Source organism: Equus caballus, chromosome 5, assembly GCF_041296265.1.
Source record: "Equus caballus isolate H_3958 breed thoroughbred chromosome 5, TB-T2T, whole genome shotgun sequence".
Classification (NCBI taxonomy): domain Eukaryota; kingdom Metazoa; phylum Chordata; class Mammalia; order Perissodactyla; family Equidae; genus Equus; species Equus caballus.
The window spans coordinates 101,693,327-101,716,267 of NC_091688.1; the positions used below are offsets into that span (position 1 = coordinate 101,693,327).

The 22,941-nt window shown below is 40.9% G+C and overlaps 1 protein-coding gene across 4 annotated transcripts in view; it reads right to left on the reverse strand.

The window, feature by feature from the left end:
• The window catches only part of UBE2U (ubiquitin conjugating enzyme E2 U), a 63,081-nt gene that overhangs the window by 10,386 nt on the left and 29,754 nt on the right, over positions 1-22,941 (reverse strand). The window contains exons 7-10 of one of the 4 annotated variants that reach the window (XR_011438907.1): positions 18,970-19,058; positions 16,506-16,530; positions 12,819-12,900; positions 2,869-2,963 (exon numbers count right to left, since the gene is read on the reverse strand). Coding sequence is in view for 3 of the 4 variants with exons in the window: in XM_023641961.2 (XP_023497729.2) it covers positions 12,289-12,400; positions 12,819-12,900; positions 18,970-19,058 (283 nt within the window). In the remaining variant the exon portion in view is untranslated. Of the gene's footprint in view, positions 1-2,868; positions 2,964-12,154; positions 12,401-12,765; positions 12,901-16,505; positions 16,531-18,969; positions 19,059-22,941 lie in introns of those variants that run through there. The other 3 variants (XM_001499644.7, XM_023641961.2, XM_070267560.1) reach the window with 3 other exon arrangements.

Consider the following 22,941-nt stretch of genomic DNA (forward strand, 5'->3'; position numbering starts at 1 on the left):
ACTCCTGCTCTATTGATCAAAACAAGGCATGTGGCAAAACTCAAAGTCCAGGGTCAAGGACTACATTTTGTCCGTGGAGGTGGAACAGGGTAGGGAGTGGCTATTTCTGAACAATAATCTAATTTACCACAACCTCTGAGATACAGCCTCTTCTCTTAGCAGCACAATTAGACGGAAAGGATGGTCCACCCCATTTGCAAAGAGCACAAGTTTCAGTACTGAAGATCTAATCAGTTTCTGGACATTCCTTAAAATGTTCTCTATTCCTGCTCACCACTCTATTTCTCACTCATCATGGACTTATTCCCCCTGTTCCAAAATCAGAGCTGCTAAAAACAGGACAACTCTACTTCAATGTATCATTCATTCACTCATTTGTTCATGGGCATTGAATGGCTACTGTATGCCAAGCACTTGCTGTGGCAGATTGGAGGTAAGCAGCGCCCACCCCAGGAGGCCAATTTCCATTGAATGAGAGTGGCAGTAAAGAGACTGGCCCTCAGGTGGCCTGCCGTGATCCCCATGCTCTAGCGTCCACATCTTTGTGTAACCCCATCCGTCTTAAGTGTGGGTGGGACCTGTGACTTACTTCCAATCAATAAAATATGACAAAGTTGATGGAATCTCACTCCCATGATTACGTTACAGGACATGACATTTTGTCCAGCTATCAGACTTTTTCTAAAGACTCCTTGCTGGCTGGATGAAGTGGGAGACTAAGCTGGGGAAGTCCACATGGCAGTGAACTGCAGGCAGTCTCTAGGAGCTGAGGGAGGTCCCAGCACACGACCAGCAGGGAGCCGGGGCCGCAGTTCTAAGGATAGAACAAAGCGAATTCTGTCAACAACCTTAGTGAGCTTGGAAGCAGATCCCTCCCCAGTCAAGCCTCCACATGAGCAGGAAGCCCAGCTGACACCTGGATCGCAGCCTCATGGGATCCCAAGCAGAGGATCCATCTATGCTGCACCGGACTCTGGGCACACAGAAACTGTGACATAATGAATATGTGTTGTTAGAAGCTGTTAAGTGTTTGGTAGTTTGTGACACAGTAATAGAAGACTAATAGAGCCTGATATGGCACGATAAAAGTGCTACGATAGTCCACAGGGAAAGTTTCCTAGTGGAGGTAAGACCTGAGCTGAATCTTAGAGGAGGAGTAGGTACCAGAAAGGAAAAGGAAGGAGGGAAGGGTGTTTGAGTGGAGGTATGAGAAAGCATGGTGTGTTTCTCAATTTTTTTTATTTTTGTGAGGAAGATTGGGCCTGAGCTAACATCCATTGCCAATCTTCCTTTTTCTGCTTGAGGAAGAGTGGCCCTGTGCTAACATCTGTGCCAATCTTCCTCTATTTTGTATGTGAGACGCTGCCACAGTGTGGCTTGATGAGCAGTGCTAGGTCCACGCCCAGGATCCAAACCCATGAACCCTGGGCCACTGAAGCAGAGTATGTCAAAATTAACCGCTATACCACCAGGCCGGCCCCCTCAAATTTTTTTGAAATGGGGAGGGAAATAAACCATCACGACCCGCCAGGTCAGTGTGGCGTTTAGGGTGTGGTGGGAGAGGGGTAAGAGTCGTCACTGAACGGGCAGACAGATACTAGAGCATGAAGGGTTCTGTCATGTCAGAGAGTCTAAATTTTATCCTGAATGAAACGGGAAATAAAGGATTTTAGACTCGGTAAGAACATAAGCAGACTCGAGCTGTAGAAAGCAGTCTGGGAAAGCACGGACAGTAACCGTCATAATCATCGACTTAACCAAATGAGCTCTTCGCAGGAGAGGATGGGGGGATGCTGGAGGAGAGAGACTGCAGAGTGAAGAATTCATGAGGGAGGCAGAAAAAGCAGCACTTCCTACAGTCCTTGCAGACACCCTGAAGTCTGGGAGAAGGCAGAGCAGAATGGAGAAGACAGGCTGCAATTCAGAGGAGGAAATCTGAGTGGTACCCAAAACAAGGAGGAGAAAGGGAAACAGAATCAGGGGCAGGCAAAAGAAAGCTAGTGAGGTGGGGGCTGGGCCTTGACGAATCACTGAGTGAAGGTTCTTGCTGGGCCTGCCATTGATGTGCTGTTGCTTTCAAAGGACAGGAGACGGGAAAAGCAGTAGCTAATACCGAGACGACTTTCCAGTTCACAAAGGATTTTTACACACGTGGAGTCGGTTAGCCACAAGCATCCTGTGAGGGAGGGCAGGATATTAGAAGCGAAGACTTACTGAACATCTCCTAGGGACCCAGTCCTAGCTGAGGATGAAGAAACGGAAGCTCAGAGGTCGAGGGACTTTCCCCTAGTTACGCAGACCCTGTCTATAACCCAAGCTCTCTGACCGGCATGTCTTGCTCTCCCCTCTACACTAGTTATTTCCATTGTAAGCTATCAGCTCTCTCCTCCTGCTCAGGACCCGCCCTCCATCTATCCCAAATCTTTCTTTGAAAAACATTCACTTTAAAAAAAGCACCCCAAACCACGCAACTAACACTATCCCTTTCTTTTCAGCCATATTTCACGTATCTCTGAATCGACAATGAGTTGTAGGGTTCAGTTTATTTAGTGTTTTCCTTGCTTTGAATGCTTTCACACATTTTGAAACTTAGCTTTAGATTTTCAAAGGGCATATTAATCTACTAAAGTATAGTAAGCTTGGAAGTACTAGCAATTCAATTCTTTCAAAGCTCCAGTTCTTTGGTAACTAATTTAGTGAATTTCTTCTGTTACTCAGAAAGAGTTAAACCAAACTTAAAAGCAGAACACAAGATTAGGCCTCACGTATCAAAACTTATTTGAACTCAACAAAAATTTAAATTTATTTTTATAACTAATATTTTAGTTCTAAAGACAAAACAAAACAAACAGGCTGAACTCAACTTACCTGGGGTCGGGCAGAGATGAGACCTTTGGGTTGGATAATTGGCTCTGTAAGGCCCTCTATTTTCTCTAGCAAGCCGAGCCCTGGCAGCAGCATACCTAGAGTAAGAAAAAAAAGAAACGATCTAATTTCCCAAGTGAATTTTGGGAAGGGCACATTACTTTTCAAAAAATAAGGCAAAGAAATCGAATGAAACAGACGAGCAGAGCAATGGGCATCAAACACGGTGATGTTCTGAGTGTTGACCAACGCAATGGCAAACAGAAGTTATCTGAATTTGTGTTTTCCAACAGAATAGTAGTGCGAAAAGCAAACAGATACGGTAAAAGATTACTATCATAAAAGCAACAAAGACATCATCTGGTATAGGAGGTGGGTTCGCTTCCTAGGGCCTCCATAATAAGTTCCCATATACTTGGTGACTTAAAGGAACAGAGATTTATTCTCCCACAGTGCTGGGGGCTGAAGTCTGAGACCCGGTGTTGGCAGGGCCACGCTCCCTCTGAAGGCCCTGGGGAAAAATCCTTCTTTGCCTCTTCCTAACTCTGCTGGCTCCCAGCCATCCTTGGCGTTCCTTGGCTTTCGGCTGCATCACTCTGATCTCGGCCTCCACCATCACATGGCCTTCTTCCCTGTGTGTCTTTCTGTGTCCTCTCCTCTCCTTATAAGGACACCAGTCATTGGATTTAGGGCCCACCCTAATCCAGTATAGCCTCATCTTAACTAATTATATCTACAAAGATCCTATTTCAAGATAAGGTCATATTCTGAGGTTCTGGGCGGACTGAATTTTGGGGGATGACTATTCAACTCACTACGTAAGGGAACAATTCTATCAGAAAAATTCATGACCTACCCCGGAAAAAACAACCACTTGGTAGGAGACATCAGTGAACCCAAGTAAAGTTATCACAGCATTTCCTTGGAGAAGGAGTTCATATAGGGAAACAAAAATTTTTACAAAAATTTCTTTCGGGGGTGACGAAGTTTTGCAATATATTATGACAAGAAAGCTTTTGGTGAAAATATTGTTTATTGAAGAAAATTACGTGGCATAGAATTGCTCTTGTCCCACAAGTGCACCTCGCCTACACAGTACTGCTGAAGAGTTCAATCATTTGAAAAATAGCCATTGGGCACCTTCCTGTGCCAGGCACTGTTCCAGGAGCAGATGACACAGGAAGAACAAGACAGACAAGGTCCCCAACCCCATGGAGAGGAGACAAAAATGAGCAAATGTGAGAATCAAGATATATGAGCCATGATTTGTGCCGTGATGAAAACAAAGCCTCTAACAGAACGTGGCATGGAAGTGGTGAGAGTAGCGTCCTTGCCTTGCCCCAGCCATCAGGGCAGAACATGCAGTCTCTTACTATTACCTGTGTTGGCTGTAGTTTTTTCATAGATGAGCTTTATCAGGTTGAGGAAGTTCTTTCCTATTCTTAATTTACTGAGAGGATTTTGTGTGTGTGTTAGGAAGATTGGCCCTGAGCTAACATCTGTTGCCAATCCTCCTCCTTTTGCTTGAGGAAGATTGTTGCTGAGCTAACACCTGTGCCAGTCTTCCTCTATGTTATGTGGGACGCCACCACAGCATGGCTCGATGAGCGGTGCTAGGTCCATGCCCAGGATCTGAACCTGTGAAACCCGGGCCACCGAAGCAGAGCCCACGAACTTAACCACTGCCACTGGGCCAGCCCCTGAGAGGTTTTTTAAAATCAGGAATTAGCATTGAAATTTTCTTTTGTTTATTGAAGTATAATTGATGGACAATATTAGTTTCAGGTTTATAATATAGTGATTTATTTTTACACATTAGGAAGGGATCCTCATGCTGAGTCTAGTTCCGTCACCATACAACGTCATTACAGTATTAATGACCATATTCCCCAAGCTGTGCACTACATCATTGTGACTTACTTATTTTACAACTGGAAGTTTGTCCCTCTGGATGCCCTTCATCTATTTGCCCATCCCGCACCCCCTCCCTTCTGTAACCACTAGTTTGTTCTCTGTGCCTATGAGTCTGTTTCAGTTTTGCTATGTTTGAAATTTTCTTCACCTATTATGATGATCATACAGTTCTTCTTTCTTATTCTATTTTACATTGTTTCAATTTTTCAAATGTTAAACCAAGCTTACATTCCTGGTATAAATCCCACTAGGTAATTTACAATTACCATAATTATTTATTATAATTAATTGTGACCAAGTGGGATTTATACCGGGAATGTAACCTTGATTTAACATTTAAAAAAAAAATCAGTTTGAAATATATATATATATATATATTTGAATTCAATTTGCTAAAATATTTACATCTGTGTATATGACATGTATTGATCTGCAGTCGTTTTCTTCTTGCACTCTCTTTCGTTTTGTTATTGAGGTAATGCTGACTATAACATGTAGCAGGAAGAGTTCCCTTCTCTTCTATTTTCTGACAGAGTTTGTGTACATGGTATTATGTTTTCCTCAAATGTCTGGAAAATTCTCCAGTGAAGCCATTTGGGCTTGGAGTTCTTTGTGTGAAGGCTTTTAGCTATCAATTCAATTTCTTTATTAGACATAGGATTATTCAGGTTATCCATTTCTTTCTAAGTGAGCCTTGGTAGATGTCGTCTTTTAAGAAATTTGTTCATTTCATCTATGTCATTGGATTTATTGATCTGAAAAAGGCTTTATTTTACCTTTATTTTTAGAGATATTTTCACTGGGTATAAATTTCTAGGTTAATGATTTCTTTCTTTCAAGCACTTTAAAATTGTCATCTATGATCTTTTGATTTACAAGGTTTCTGACATGAAGTGGCTGGTTGTTTTTGTCTCTGTTCCTCTACATGCAATGTGTGTGTGTGTGTGTGTGGGGGGGTGTTTTGTCCTTTGCTGCTTTGAAGATTTTCTCTTTATCACTGAGTTTCAGCAATTTGAGTATGATGTTTCTTGGTATGGTTTCTTTATATTTTTGTTTCTTGGGATTCATTGACCTTCTTGGTCTCTGAGTTTATAGCTTTCGTCAAATTTGGAAAATTTTTGGTCATAATTATTTCTTCGTGTATTTTTTTCTGTCGGTTCTTCTCTGGGATACCAATTACATATAACTTACACCAGCTGACATTGTCACACAGCTCACTGAGGCTTTTTTTTTCTGTCTTTTTCCTCTCTATGCTTATTTTCAAGAGTTTATATTGCTACATTTCCAAGGTCACGGGTCACTTCTTCTACAGTATCTCATTTGCTGCTCTTTCCATACAGTGTATAATTCAAACATTTTAAATTTATTTTACCTCTAGATGTTCCGTTAGTCTTTGCATATCTTCCATTTCTCTCCATCATATTCATAGTTTTCTTTAGATCCTTGAGCATATTTTATAAGACGTATAATATCTGCTTTGAGGTTTGTATCTACTAATTCCATCATCATCTCTATCATTCGTGGATCTATTCATACTGATAGATTTTTCTTTTGCTTATGGATTGTATTTTCCTGCTTATTTGCATGACTAGCCATTTTGGATGGGATGCTAGAGATGATAAATTTTATTTTGTTGGGTGCTGAATTTTGTCATGTTCCTTTAAATATGGATGCCACTGTCCTGGCATGCCGTTCAGTATCTTGCAAATCAGTTTGATATCTTCAAGGTTTGTATTTAAACTTTCTTATGCGTCTAGAACAGCGTTTATTTGGGAGCTAATATAGCCCCACTACTAAGGCGTGACCCTCTGAAGTCTCTATCCAGTGTCCCTTGAATTAGGAGGACTTGCCACTCTAACTAACAGGAACCCAAAGTGTTTCTAGCCCTCTGTGAGCCTTGTGTGAGTACCCAAACAAACAAACATTAGAATCTTATTTTCCTCAGGACAAACATGACATTAGAAAATAATATAACTTGATTTACACCTTTTCTCCCCCATTGATAAATCTTTGTCTTCAAAAAACTATATAAGTATTGATATTTCCTTTTCATTCAACCATTTGCCTTTATATAACTGAAAACGCAAATTATAAATATGAAAATGTTTAGTGTCACTAGAGAAATGCAAATTAAATGACTATCAAGGAGGATGTCATAATTATTAAGTTAACAAGTAAAACAAAACCCCCTAATGCTTGTTTATTTTAAATTCTCAATAATTTTGGTGGCACCATAGATTGCTACATGTTCCGGAAAAGTAGCTTTATGTACATCACAAGAGTCATAAAACTTATTGTATCCTTCCATCTAGCAATGTGACTTTTTGTAACACATTCTGAGGAAGCTTCTTGGATGCCTGCTTTCAGGCAGAACACAATCTAAGATGCCTCTGGGGAACCTTCGCCCTCCTTGCTCTCTCCCCTGCTCAGACCAAGGCCTAAACCAACCCAAGCATCACATTTGTATGGCCGTGTAGGGGTGGGGTGGGGAGTGGGGTAGGTTGTTGAGGGGGAGGGCAAGGGGGGGGAGAGGGAGCTGGACAGAGACAGAGAGAGCCCTCAAAGCGCGTTCTGTGTGGGAGCAGAACCAAAGAAGCAATTCTCTCAGAAAAAAAAGAAAAGTGCAATGGGTGTTTTTGACATGTATCAAAACCTCTCTTTTTGGAGAGAGATGGAGAGGGAAGCAGCCTTGAGCCATGATGTTTATAATACAGGAGGTGCCACCAGATTCTGTGCTCCAGTCAGAAATCCACGGCAAAGTTTGGGGGCTACGTTCTGAGAAAGCAATTGATGAAATGAATCACATCCACGAGAGGGGAACAAGAAAGAGTACGGAATTCATTAAAAAGTTGGAAGAACTGGGTATGTTCATTCTGTAAAAGACAAATCTTGAGGGGAGGTGGGAGAAAGACCAGAATCCTGCCTCTGCCCACACCCACGGCCCTCCCCAGGTCCTCCACGTCTGAGCCGGGCCGGTCTAATGGAACAAAGCACGAGCGTAGGATCTGGCCGGCCCAGCTTGAACGCCAGCTTGGTCACTCACTGAGTGCATAGCCTTAGGCAATTTTTTAAAAAACTTTTTCTGTACATCTCTTTTATAAAATGGAGATAATTTCTCACATTCTGGATGGTTTTGCAGACAAATGTAAAAGCATTTGGTAGGTGTTCAATAAAAATCTGTTAAATGAATGCAATTTCCAGACTGGTTGAACAGCATAAGGTGTTAGATTTAAGATAGAAATAAGGAAGATTAGAGCTATTAGAATGCCCCTGGATGTACTGAGCTGCCGTCTCTAAAAACACCCAGATACAGACTAAGCAGTTGCTTGGCAGGAATTATGTTTTAAAAGGGATTTTTCCCTTTGTCTATATTTTTTTCCATGTCTATATTTTAAAGGGGATATTTCCAATGTTCACTCTAATGCTAATTCTCTCTGTAACCACAAGATGGCATTCAAGGTTTAATCTTCGAGGAATAAAAAAGCAAGCATTCCTACTTAAAAATGCATCAAATGTGTAATTATGTAAACCTATAAAAACAAGGTTCAACTTCAATAACCCTGACAGGAGAGCCAAACATATGTTAAATTAATGTGTTCAGCATCAATGTTGGCTAGACAACTGGAGAAAAGGTAATCAGACGTAGTTATGCTGTAGGAAAATCACATATTTTTGTGAGTTAAAACACATACTCACAAAATAAGACACTACAGGAATTCAGAAATAATATATATTAACTCCTTAATTTAAAAGATGGTATAGCCAAGTCCAGAGGATATTTTATAAAAATGAGAAAGTTTTATGCCGTTATTTGATACATCACATGTTAATTTTTTCATGTAGAAAGAGAAAGGAACATTGTTTAATAACAGAATTTGAGATTGACCAACAAAACCAGAAACTTTTCCACAAAAGGTAGAATTGATTTGTACTTGCAATTGGGCAGGCAATATTTTTACATTTATGTAAAAACTGAAGCTTTTAATAAGCACATATTAATAGGCAGATAGGAGATCATTTAGTTTTAGCTTTCAAATATAATATGCGTTTATTAATAACTTCAGGCAAGTTGGTGAATGTCTTTGTGCTTTATTTCTCTCTCATTGGTAAACTGCAGATAATATCTGCCTCTATTTTTCCAGAATTTCTGTAGAGAAACTTAGGGGTGAGGATCCAGTTGAAAAGGGGGGCTAGGACCCTGGTCCTGAACCCGTGTTCGTATAACAAGGAAAGTGGTTTGTAGACAGATGTGTTGTGGCCTTGAAGGAGGCTCATGGATGTCCTCGTGGGCTCCACTTAGGGGTGTGGCTTCCACTCCCCGTTGGCCCAGGATTACACCAGGAAATGAAGGGAGAACGCCCAGCATGCAGCAGGTGCCTGGCCATGCTAGTCCCTGTTCCCTCTGTCCCTCCTGTGTACAGACACGAGCAGGATACTTTTTCAAAGCTACACAGAATGTAAAACTTCTCCAGAATTAATAACTTTTATTTAGATAACTTGCTGGCTGACAAGGTGGAAACTACTGGCATCGATCTTCCCATCACCACGTAGCACTCATTAGCTACCGAGTATGACATAAAAATAGTTCTGTATGTGCATCAGTAAGAACGTTCACAAGAAGAGCTTGCACTGCTTTCTAATTTTGTATGTCTATTTCTCCAGAGAAAATAAATTATGAACCACTGATTAGATTCTAGTTTCATATCCTTTCCCATGTCTTGGTAGAAATAAAACATTTGCAAGAATAGCTAAAAGACAGGCAAGGCAATAGGAAAGAAAGATCGGCCTTACAAACAAACACCAAACCAAATGAGCGATTCATGAATATTTATGAACTGCTTATAATAACAATAGGTTCCTATTAATACTAATAGAAAACATGTGTGAAACTTAAGAATTTGCATAAAATATTCATGACCATAATTTATATTTCCAGTTTTCAGTCACTGTTCTATGACTACACCCTTAGATGTCCCAAAATAGAACCATAATCTCCAGGTTAGAACGGGCCTTAATAGGAGTCAGTACCTACATTTCATTTCCCCTAAAATTAACTCCCTTCACGTTTAATCTCACTGTTCGGCAGATCATTCAGCAAACAGTAATGGACTGCCTCCCAGTTGCCAGGTGGCCAGGCTCAGTGCAGAGGATACAAAGCTAGACAATGGCCCTGCCCTGGTGCCTGCAGGAATGTCCACCGCAGGGGCTGATGAGCTGGAACAGAATGCTCTAGAAGGGGCGGGCACCCAGGTGTGTCAGGGACCCTTTCACCAAGACAGGCTGAGCTGGATCTTCCTGCCGTCCTTGTCCTTGTTCTGAAGAAGCACCTTGTGGCAGAGGCGGCGACAGGTGGAGTGGAGACAGGAGAAAGACCGTGCCCACAGAGGACCTAAACAAACATGGTCGTGATAGGTGCTGTTTTCTGTTCTCCAACCTGAGAAAATTTTACGACTTTTACGTGTTTGGGACAGACCACTGGTTCTCTGGAAAGTTGGGCACGTGGGCTCTCATCTCCCCCGTGCTCAGGAACTGCTGTTTATCGAATGCCCACATGTCAACACTACATGGTTTTATATGTCTGAGCTCATTCAAGAGATCAGATGCAGAACAACTCTGAAGGTCAGCATCGTCTCCATTCAACAGGAAGGAGCATGCTCAGCGTGGGGAAGAGCCCCTCAGGATCCGTCCGACTCCAATGCCCTGTGTCTCCCCGAGCTGTTTTTCTTCCAAAGAAAGATTTCCCATCTGAAAACTGACGTCAGGCCACAGCAGAAAAAGCATGAATAGTAGCACACCTTAGGAGTACTCACTGTGCACATGACCCCTTTTGAAGTGCTCTACATGTACTAATTATTTAATCCTCACGATCTCCTTGAGAGGTAAGTATGGTTCTTATGGAGGCACAGAGATGTCAGACAACTCGCCCAACGTCACAGAGTAGGTGCCGGGCAGAGCCAGGACTCACATGCAGGCAGTCTGGCTCCAGCAGCCCTGTGCTTGAACACTCCGCATTCCACCTTTTAAGTCAGACCAATCCTCACTCTGGACCACCAGCAGAGATGCTGTGGCAATCTCCCAGGCAGGAGGCACAAAGTGCAGCAGAGATCTTCTGTCCCCAAACAATGGGGAGAAAGAAGAACTGGTGTGGCTGAAGAACCAGGTCTTGATTGATAAGGGGCGGGGAGGAACAGTGGGAGGAGAGGTAGGAAGCAGCAGAAACAGGTCTCTCCCTAACGCTATGCAGAGGCGAGGTTCTCCATTTGCATTTTCTGTTTGTTTATTTTAAATAGGAAATTTCAGTGCGAGAAAACCATTTTCAAATATTAAAAATAGAGAGATGCATAATGGTATTCTATTGCATGCACATCTAGACCAACGACTCACTTGCCTAGATCCTCAAACTTTTCTACTTGAGTCACTATTGAATTGACCACTTTATTATACCTCACGTATTTGGATGAACATGAGACTTTTAATAATTACCTGAAAAGAAGCTGATTCCACCATACTTTAGACTTTTGCATACTCAAATATTTATGTCGCCATAAAGTTATGCAGATAAATGTAGTAATTTTAAAAATTTTATTTAAATAGTGTTTTTTGACTAACCAACTGCAAGATTTAAAAGAAGCAAATATCGTCTGATCTAAATATATTCTTATCAACCACCAGATGGCATAAGGTATGAGAGTTTTATTCTGATGGGGTCAACCATGCACATGATAATTTGACCTATAACTTCAAAATAATGTATTTGGGAAAATGTTCTAGCACTCAAACAACTCACGACTATTTCAGCCAGATGTAGAAGAGGCTGGATTAGTTGAAAGTGACATGGTCCAACTTTTTCTAAATTTGGGGGTTCTGTGGGATGCTCGCCTGGCATTACACAAGCAATCAATGATCAGACATACAAAGCAGTTCTGTTAAAGGGAATAAAAAAAGAAGTCACATCAAAGCAAAATTAACCTTCTAAGTAGGTTTCTTTAAACGAAACTTCAAATGCACCATCAAGAAAAAACTGTGCTTGTACTCCTTGAAATTCCACTTAATAAAAGAGTTTCTACTGCCTATAATTTATTCTGAAAGCAGGAAAGGCTCTAATGCAAAAGCTTTTCTCTACTTTGGCTTGAAGGAAATTTGTTTCAGAAGTCAACTGAAAAAAAGAACATGCAAGTGAAAAGCCCAACGTTAACTGTGCTGTTAAAGGGTAGGACAGCATATTTTAGGAACATCAATTTCTGCACAAATTCAAAATACAGCATATTATTTTTATTAGTCCTGTACTTCCATCTAGAAAACAGGTCACATTGCCAACAAGTCAAAGAGCTAAAAAATAAGTTAAATGAGCTAAATGCAAAAAGTAGGATCTTGAATTCCCCCAGCTTTGTGGTAGCACAGCAGCCTGGCCAACACCACAGAACCGAGACGGAATCTGCTCTCGCGTGAGGAAGCAGAAAGACTGCCTTTCGGGGTCAAGAGACCAAAGCAGAGATTAAGGTCCCTTCCTTAACGTGGTCTGAGGGTCAATGACTTCTGAAGATAGTGTAATAATTTATTTTTGCATTTTACTACAGACTTCCTTATTAGATGTAATATATTTGGTTCCTGAGGGAGAAATCTGTGGAAGACGAAAAGATATTTGAAACTATGAGAAGGATGAAAAGCTAATTGGTGATATATAAACAGGGCTTTCACCCCTATTTCTAAGTCATACTTTGATAAGGATAATGGGAATAGGAGTAAGAGATTTCATGGTGGCGGCGGTGGGGGGCGGGGGGGGGGGAGTATCGTGAGATTCCTTCACTGAGGCTCATGTCTTCTCTCCATCTTTGGCAGCCAATAGGGAGCAAAGATGTTTCCCACCTAGGTTCATATTAAAGGAAAAAGTGATACTTACTCTTGTTCTTATGTTTAGAAAAGGGCATAAGTTATTTCCAAAGGGTTTGTCCTGATGGTTCAGTTAGACAGTAGAAAGTGGAATGAGAGCTATTTCAAGATAGTTGGATAATATATTCTAGACACTTAAAATTACTTACTTTAAACTCCATTCTTTAGGATGTTTTAGCTCCATTTTCTTCCATTTATAATACTTTGCAATGAAATTTTGATCTTCAAACACTGAAATTAGAGTATTGAGAAAAAGGAACTATTAAAAACACTTTAAGAATAGTTCAACGTCTGAAATGATAGACTTCATTAAGTCGATATGTGGCAATGACGCACACTCTACAGTTCAAGTCACGTTACAATGCTTGGACACTTTCCAAATTTCTTCCTTTTATTTGAACTTTGTAATATTAGATATTGTTTAAAATAAGTAGATTGTGACTTTAAAACTTTTCATTATAAAGACATTTGTTTACATTTAATTTGTAGTCATGAAGAAGGTGTTAAAATAACTCACATAGAAACTGCAGACACCATAGTTTAACAAAATTCTGACTCAGCACTTCAAGCGGCAAAATAAAATCCTGGAGTTGGAAGCGACATTCCAGATCTTGATCTTTCCTAAAGCAAGAGTCTGCAAGAGATGGGCATCCAGCCTCTAAACGAACCCCTTGCCAACGACAGAAAACTCTCCTCTTTGTTGTTGGGAGACTGACTGTTCCACTGACAGTAAGGTCACAGTGTCGTTGCTTAATCGGAGTGCTGAGTTTCCACTCCTAGTTCTGACCTCCGGAGCAACACTGAGTAAATCCATACTCCCCGTGGGAGACAGCCCTTCGAATAAAGATAGCTCTCAGGGCAGCCTCAGTTCCTTCAACTGTTTCTTAAGACATGATTTTCTGGAGACCTAACCATCCTCACCATCCTGGTTGTGAACCTTGTTGATGCTCCTATTAAAGTTTGCATTCAGAATTGGCTCAGGGTCTTGATTTCATTTGAATAGCAAAGACACAAATGGGTTACTACCATCCTTGATCTGTGTGCTACACCTCTGCCAATTCAGCTTAGATCTGCATAGCATTTTCTGGAAATCACATTACACCGCTGGCTCATATGTTTGTGGTTAATTATAAACCTCATGCCTTCATTCAAATGCACATAAAATTTATTGAAAATCTACTATGCTTAAAGCGCTGGTAATTTTGACATGAAATAACTGTTAAGCCAGATCATACACACATATATACCTCATCTATCTATCAATCATCTATCTATCTAGCTATCTATCATCTATCTATCTATCCATCCATCCATCCATCCAGCTCTCATCTCCCTGTTCCTTATAACTGTCCTGGATTTACAGTCTCGAACTATTTAACCAACTAGATGTTCTCCACGGTCTTGCCCTTATCTGGAGTTTCCTTCTTAATAATGATGAATTACCCCTGTTGTCACTGATAGAAAAAACCATTTAAACTTAATAGTTCTCATTTTCTTCTATTAATATTACATGATTTTCACCAGCAACGTTCCTCACTATTCTTTAATTTCTTTTCTTGCTTCAAACACACACAAGCACATATACACACATATTCTTGTAGGGTTATTAATACTCTTTTTATTGGTATTTGGATATAAACTCCTCCCTTCCATTAGGAAGCAAAGCTGAGCTTCCCAGAGATCTTAGTGAGGGCTCGATATTTCCCGTAGGTGATTATAATAACTAATATTAGTAGAGTTTTTACTATATGCTGGAGGGATGCAGTATGTATTGTTAATACCTACTTTACAGATGAACAGACAGACAGAAAGGTGGAGTAATGCCTTCTTATTGGGACTATTCACTACTGCTTAGAAAAAAGTTAAAATTTATTTGAAGTGTCTATTCAAGGATCATTCATATCTTTCCTTAACTTTTTCAAAATTGCCTTTCCTACATTTTCTATCCAAATATGTACAGCAGTCTCTTCTTTACATATTATAAAACTCCAAATGGCAAGGTCATCTTTCCTGAATAGTCCCATTAATTTTATATCATTGGCTCATTTTATTCCTCGCTTTCTCTACTCTCAGAGATGAAAAATGCCAAGCATTTGCACAAAATTTTATTGTAAAGCTTCCTATTTTACGCCTCCAATTTTTTCACTCATCTGTCTCTTACCACCTGACTGTAAACACCTCAGAAAGCTTATCATAATCCTTCTCTTCTTGTCTCCAACACACAGCCAACTGTCTAACATGGACGACGCTCAGTGAATGATGTTGATTGGAGGGAAATAATGAAGAAATGAGGACAGGAGAGAGAGAGAGAGAGACAGACAGAGAGAGACAGACAGAGAGAGAGAGAGACAGAGACAGAGAGAGAGAGAGGAAAGGACCAGTGAAATTTGGTCAGGAGTTCTTGAAGTTCGATCCCCCCCACAACCACATCTCGCCATAGGGTGGCTTTGTAATCTGTGGTGGGAGAGCACCGTCTGTTGCCTCCATCATACAGCTCTTTCTCCTTCTCTTTCTTCTGAGGATTACTGGCATTGCTTCTACTCTGTTCTTCCATGACGCATCTCTTGTCCCACATCTGTAGAGGTTGATCTGAAGTTTTTTTCCCACTGATGGGACTCTCACCTCCAAAGACAGAAAAGCACTGACTTGCCTCAGCATGTTTCGTTTCCACACATACCACCTCATGCTAACCAGAGAGCAACTTAAAATAGAGTGGAACATTTTTGTCAATGAATAGAAATGAAAAATGAGGTACAAAGAGTTAAAAGACTAACCTAAATTCTCTTAACTGTAGGCGCAAAACTAGTCGAGGGCGGAGGAGTCTCTAACCGTGGACGTCACGCTCTGCCCGCCAGAGCCCTTCTAACCTCGGCTGCACACTGCAACCACCGGGGGAGCTTCACAAACTACTCCCGCCTGGTCCTGCTCCCAGAGATCCTGATGGGTTGGGGCTGAGGTGGGAATTTTTACAGGCTCTGCTGGTGGTTCAGAGGAGCGGTCCAGCCTGAGAGCCAGTGCGTCAGACTTAGACAACATTGCTTTTTGCATCTGATGCATCTTGGAGGCGGGGTGCTGCTGGCTCAAAGCTCAAAGAATGAAGGTCTCCTAGGGTGAAAGTGAGCATCCCAGGACGCTTCAGGCTGGTAGGACTGTTTCGATGACAGCAAGCACACACAGGAAGCCTGCACTCACGGTTCCAGGGCACACTGGTCTGAAGGAATTCTCTTCCCCAAAGATGAACATTTCCTTATGAGGATCATCTTCTGTCATTAATGTGCTGTTGCCCACAACCACATGTGCTGATTTGTTCTCTGCCAAACTTTTCCTTTGCCATTCTGTAGTGATGGGCAGAGAACCGTGGGTCATCAGTACATTGTCCCATATGATTGTCTGTGACTATAAACTAATAATTACAATTATTGAAAAATGTGTTGCATAGACTTCAGAGTTTGAATTTAAATCTCAGGGTTTACAGAGAAAACAACTTTATATCATATTCTGGAGGCTGTATAGTATGAGAGAAAGAGCGACAAATGTGGAGTCAGATCTGGTTCCAGTCCTTGGGCCACAGGCTACCTGCAGTAATTAATAACAGCCACTCACTGGGTGCTGGGCACTCTTGCAGGGCTCCAGCCCTGTGAGGGGTATGCTATAACTATTCTCATGGTACAGATGAGGTAAATGGGACACAGAGAGGTTAAGAAACTTACCCAAGGTCACATGTTAGTAAATGGGAGAGGCAGGATTAAATCTCAGCAATCTGGCTCCAGAATTTGCACTCTTTACCAATATATAATATTCCCTCCTATATGTGTGACCTTTGGTAAATCACATACCTTCTCTTGGTCTTGGTTTTCTCGTCTGTAAAACAGAGTAATAATAATAATGTCTCGCTCTTGGGTTGATATCCCACTATGCATGACATATATCAGAGTGTTCAATAAATATTGGCTGATAAATGAATCAAAGAAGGATAAAAACAAAGGATGATTAAAAAACATAATACAGAGTATGCTCTGTAAACTGTATCATACAAGGACAAATTTACTATTATTACGGCACACATGACTATATAAAGATTCATGGTACAAAGATATAGAAAAAAGTTAATATTCAAAATCAAAATACAACCATTCATCACGATTCAGAAAATAAAAAGCTTTAAAAATATGCACGAGAGTTTAATAATCTTTCCGGGATAGGAATATAACTGTAGAAAACGAATTTATTAGAAGTTTCCCTTTTATTTCCGTGTAGTTGAAGAAGTGTTCTATGATCTAAAAGCTTCATCTTTATTACTGCCAGGAAGTTAGGCCGTTAAAAGAGAGAGGATTGGATCTCATCCAGCTGAACTATCCAAAGACCAAAAGGCCAGCAGCACACCTAAGGTTTACATTTAATTTGTTAAAATTAAGTGCCGGTTATTATTGATGGAAAACTCTTGAAACATTCTCATAACAAATCTCTGGGGGAAGGAGAGAGAGGGTGACGGTGAAATCTTGCAGCAAGGTCTAGAGTCCGTCTCAGAGTTCCTCTGGGCTAGAGGCAGCCATCGCCAGCCGTCGCCTTTACGGAGAGACAGGATTACACACGAGGTTAGCGACAGATGGAGAAACAAGAGGCACGTGAAACATTTTGGTGTCAAACTCTTTTGAAGAAGAAACTTCAGTCACTGGTGTTTCATTATTTCCTTCCGTTTTTTAATTGTTCTTTATTGCAAGCCAATCATTTGCAAATTTCCTTGAGTTTTGGCATGTAATTCTATTTTTTTTTTTCCCTAGCAATTTGGAGTTTCCAAATGCCTCTAAATATTTACCTGTCATTCCACGAAGCGCCATCCTATACCACTCAGCTTGTTTTTCGGTTGAAGCAGTTGGACACGGAGTCGGTCCCCAGAGGGTGCCAAGTGCCTCTCCACACTGTGTTTGTTGAGGGTACCGCCCCCGGATTCCTTCTGAGCTCTTCAGTGCCTCACACGTAGTAAGTACTCGAGATGTGTTTGCTGAATTGACTAAGCAGTACACAACCACAACTCTTTGAAGTGAAGTAAACATTCACATACTCTGGTATCAAAAATAATAAAATTCTTTGTACTGATAGATTGCTAAACACTGTTTGAAGCAGACTTTAAAGGTTTCTTAAAGCACCTCAAATTATTTTTCTCAACCGCTAATCTACGAGTGATTGAGGAGGGGAACATATAAACACAAAATAATTAATAAGCAGCAACCTGAAGGAACATGTAATTTCTTAGAAGTTCTTGAGCTAACTTACTTTTTTGCATTTGTTAAACTTCGTACTACTTTTCACTCTAATTTGTGCCTTAAAACTAGAAACTTTTTGTTGTGATACTTTGTTCTATTGAAACAAATATGAGACTATCACAATGATGAGATGAAATTGGATGAGGCCACAAAGGAAGGCAGTGGTCGTGGGGGTGGAGTGGACAGGAGACATTCGTAATGTTGTAGGAGGCGAAATCACCACGATTTAATGAGGGAAATGAAGTCTAGGAAATGGCGGTGGACGAGAGAGAGAGTGGGTAGGGAGGACTGAATGAAGAAGGAGGAGGCAGAGGAACCCTGGGGAGGAAAACCCTGGACGCCGGTGCCACCTAGCTCAGGAGAGCACAGCCAGCCAGAGAGTGGGGAAGATGAGGCTGAGAAGCAACCACTGAATCTGGGAGTCGCGAAGCCGCTGGTAACTTCAGAGTGCGCCCCTGCAGCAGGATAGCTCACGAGGTCATATTTCAGGAAATGTGTACAGACTGGATAACCTATTTTGATCCAAATAATGAGACAGTATCTAAAGATTTGATTAAATGCGACCAGAAAGTTGTCTTGCTCTCCCCTCCTGTCTTTAGCTCCTAGTGTAGATGGCAATGGATAAGTCTTCCTTAGAAGGATCGAATTGAAAGCCCGAGGTTCATATGTTTTCTTGCTGTTTTTCGACTTAATTCTTAGCTTGAGGATAATCGCGTTTAGAATCAAAAAGATTCCTCCTGCTATGAAGACTTCTTTCTGGCGTGAAGGGAGTAAAGTAAATCTCACAAGACTGAGGACTTCATCTCTTACGCCTCCAAGTGCCTCTCTTTCCTTCTGGCTTCTAATCAGACTTCAGTCCGGGGCTCCATACAAAAGAGGAAATAAACTCATAGCTGTGGAATGATTGCTATAAACAGCCAACAGAGAAGTTTATCACCCGCAAATTGCAAATATATGTCAATTGGTCTTTGAAAGCAAGCCAAGTCGAGAATAATTAAGAGGTTAATAAATAGCAGAATCGGGCAGGTCATCTTACATGGAGTTCTGCAATAGTCCGTGGGCTTTGACGTGGCTATTCCAGACCAGGTCTTGTAGTAATCGTCAAATGAGACTACTTTACTTGATCTGAAAATACAAATTAAAATCAGACAATGAGTAGTCGGCAAGTTTGATTTTTAAAATTACTTTATCAGAGTGGATAGTTTCAGACAACAATATCTTGTCACAAGACATTAAGCTGATTTGCAATTTCTAAGGAAAGAATCTAGCATATTAATTTCTCCACTAATACAAACAAATCACAGAAAAGAAAATCCATCTAAATCACTTTTCAATGATAAATGTAAATGTGCACCATGTGTATATTATAAACAGAAAACTACAGGTTTAAGATATCTGCCTTTCACGACTAACATTAAAAAAGCACTTTAAGGAAAGCATCATACCTGTATTTTGCTCCTTCCACAATCAACAATTTTCTCAAATTTCTATGCCAAAGTTTAGTAAAATCATCCTTATTTCCTTTTTATGATGAGAGGGAAATAGAACGCCAGAATTGAGATTATTTTAATTTTTACACAGACTCTGGCCATTTTTGAAGAGGAAGAAAAACAACTCTTCTAATATTCCCGCCCACACTTTTCCTCCCCTGTGCCAATATCACCATGTCCTCGCGGGACAGCAGAGGCTGTTAGAAAGTATTAAATGGGAACCCTGAAACCGTCTCTTCCATAACTGCATTTCCATTTTTTTCCTACAAACTTTTTGAAAGCAGAGATTCGCAACACTCTACAAACAAAACATTGCTTTGGGATATTTTCAGAGGTGAAATCACCAATTAACTGGCTTAAATAGACACTTGAGAATCAAATGTAAAAGACCTTACATTTGTTTTCCATTTTAAGTCTTTGGCTGTTTGGAGCCAGCAGCAACTTTTCAGTTTTCAGTTAGAACAAGTATCCAGCACTAGCATTTATCGGTAAATTATAGGTCCCTTAAAGTAAATATTTAACTCAATTTTGAAATTAATGGGGCAATATCTAGATGTGTTAATGCATTCATTTATTTAAATGATAATTACAGACACCTACTTTTAAGACTAACATTTTTCAAATGTGTTATTGATTTTGCAATCGTACTTAACTGGAAATCTGAAACTCAGTGCAGAGAAATTAATCACGATATTATTGCCTCCAGAGTTACAACACAGTGCTTTCTACTACTAGATGATATACTAAACTAACATTAATTTGCTAACGAAATGTTTCGGCTTTTGGCAATGAAGGTAACAAAATGAAAGGCTGCATTATAGCTCCTGCATGAAAAAGCCAGTGATCAATCTGCTGCCACAGATCATTTAGCAGACAACAATGACCCCAGAGGAAGGAAACTGTCAACACACTGTCTAGTGAAAAAAATACACCATCTTCAGGCACAATCGTCTCCATTGTTTTTTTTTCTGTTTGACGACGACCCATGACCCTCCCCCTTCCCAACGGTGTCCTGTTCAATTTCAAACTGTTAGCCTTCAGGGGCTTTCTCTTCTTTTCCCAGAATAATTAAAAATATCACCCTAAAAGGTATAACTTTAGTATAGTTTGAATATACATAGCAGAATGTCTTAAACATTTGGGAATATTTGTATTTTCGATTTTATAAAGAAAACAGTCCCTTAAGAGAACAGTAACTATTTTATCATTATTTAGATAAACTACTAAGTTTACAGGGATATATACAGTATAAAAAATACATGTGTTTATAGTTTCAACCAACAACAGGAATTTATTGAGTATTATCACTGGCACTATGAATACGAAAAAGTAGAAGATACAACTTTAAACTGAACATCGGAGCTTATTATCCTGTTGTGAAAATGAAATATCCCTGAACTGGTAAACAGAATAGCTCTATATATTAATATAATGATGCGCTACATCATTTAGCACAGACATCTGGAGACCCCAGTGACAGATACTTTGGCAGTGGCAGTAAGCAAAGAGGTTGGAGGTGCGAGCTCCAACTTTGCTTCAGAGCCATTAGGGAAAGAGTCACCCGGGATACGGCCCTAAAGGGAGGAGGAGGCGTTGCAGGCATTGCGGGGTAACAGTATGCCCAATCGCTCCGGTGGGAAGGGGCACGGTGTGTGCACATGCACGTACAGAGCATGTTGGGGGAAGAGGTGATAATAACAAGATAATTGACTCCAGTGGAGAGTTCCAATTTCAGAGGAATTGAAATTTGATAAAAATAGGTGAAACTAAGCAATGCAGGGTCTTCAAATTTAGGCAGAGAATGGGTTAGAGTTGATGTGGTAATCTTGATTTATTAGGTGATAGAGAGTAATGAGGAGGTCTGGAATACGGCAAGTAAATGGTGAAATCAGCCTTTGAGTAGGAGTTTTCTCTGGCGTTAGTATGTAGCTTGGCTTTTATGAGAGTAAATGCAGGGGGACCAGTTAGAAAGTAAATGCAGTAATTCAGGCAAGAGATACTGAGACCTAATACTTGAGTGGGAGCAAACATTATGAAGAGGGGGAGATGAATCTACGACAATACTAAAGAATTGACTGGACTGGTTGCCTGATGGAGTGTGAAGAATGAAGGAATTTGAGGGTCACATATTCTCCTAAAGCCCAGAAGACCAGTTAGCTCCGCTATTAGTAGAAAGCATCTAGAGAAACTCGAGTGAAATATGAGTTTAATTTTAAACATGGGTTGTAGGTGATGACCTCTAGGAGTGTGATTGAGAAATTGGGGCTGGAAAAAAGAGATTTGGGTCAAATCGACACAAAGGTTGATAGATGACATCATTAGGGAAAACAAAGTCCAAAAGAGTAAGTGTTTAGAAAAGAAAGAGCAGAAACCAATTCACAGTTCAGAGGAGCCAGTGAAGGCAGCAGGAAGGACGGTGAAGGGAAGACGAGAATGGTGGTGGTGCTACTTCATGGAAGCACCGTCCCAGCCCCAGCAAAGCTAACGACTACATCCCGACACATCTCCGGACATTTAGTCATGTCGTATCCTGACTAAGGGCACAGGCTCTGGAATCAGCTGGTCTGGGTCAAAACATTCTGGCACCACTACTTATTAGCTGCGTGACTCTGGGCACATTACCTAACCTCTCCAGTCCTGTTTCCAGGGATAAAACTTCCTTTTGCGGTGGTTGTGAGCCTTCAACAGAATCATGCATGACAAGAGCCAGGTAGGGGGTCTAGCGGCCCCCAGCACTCTGTGTCAGCCGGTCTCCTCAACTGCCTCAGTTAATAACACCTCCTCATTTCTCTCCTGCAAACTCTGAACCCAACTGCTTTTCTCTCTCTGTCCCTCCCTATTCCAGGTTCTCATGCCTCTGCTTGAAAGCCGCATCTGGTCACCTAATTGTATAGGAGGAAGTCTGGAGACTCTCATAGAACTCGAGGTTCTTCAGCATCTGGCCATGCCAACCTTTTCTTCCACGGCTCCTTCGCACATCCAGAGGCTCCATCACAAGGAGCTTCCTGACAACCCTGAGGGTACCACAGAGTTACACTTCTGTGCCAGTGCAAGCAGTTCTGTCCAGAAAGCTCGTGCCCTCTGTGGTTGTCACACTTCTTATCACAGATCCCGCCCAATAAAAATATTATGTCAATGCAGGTTGTCACAGTGGCCACTGCAGATGCCTCCATTCTCCTCCCATTATGTACAAGCCACTCTATCTGATGGCACAGACCCCATCCCTGGCTCTAAGTCAGGGCCTGATGGGCTCAGGGCTGTGTGATCAAGGTAACAGTTTAGGGACAGGCACCTGGCCCAAAAAGATCCGGTCAGAGCGAAATTTATTCTAGTTTCTAGTACATCTCGATATCTGGGAGTGTCAATCTTCTTTGCTCTTCTTCAAGATTGCCTTGTTTATTCTAAAGCCTTTGCATTTCTCCACACCTTTAGAACCCCCTTGTTAATTCCAAGAAAAACACCCGGCTGAGATTTTGATTGATATTCAATTGAACGTATAGACTAATTTGGGAAGAACT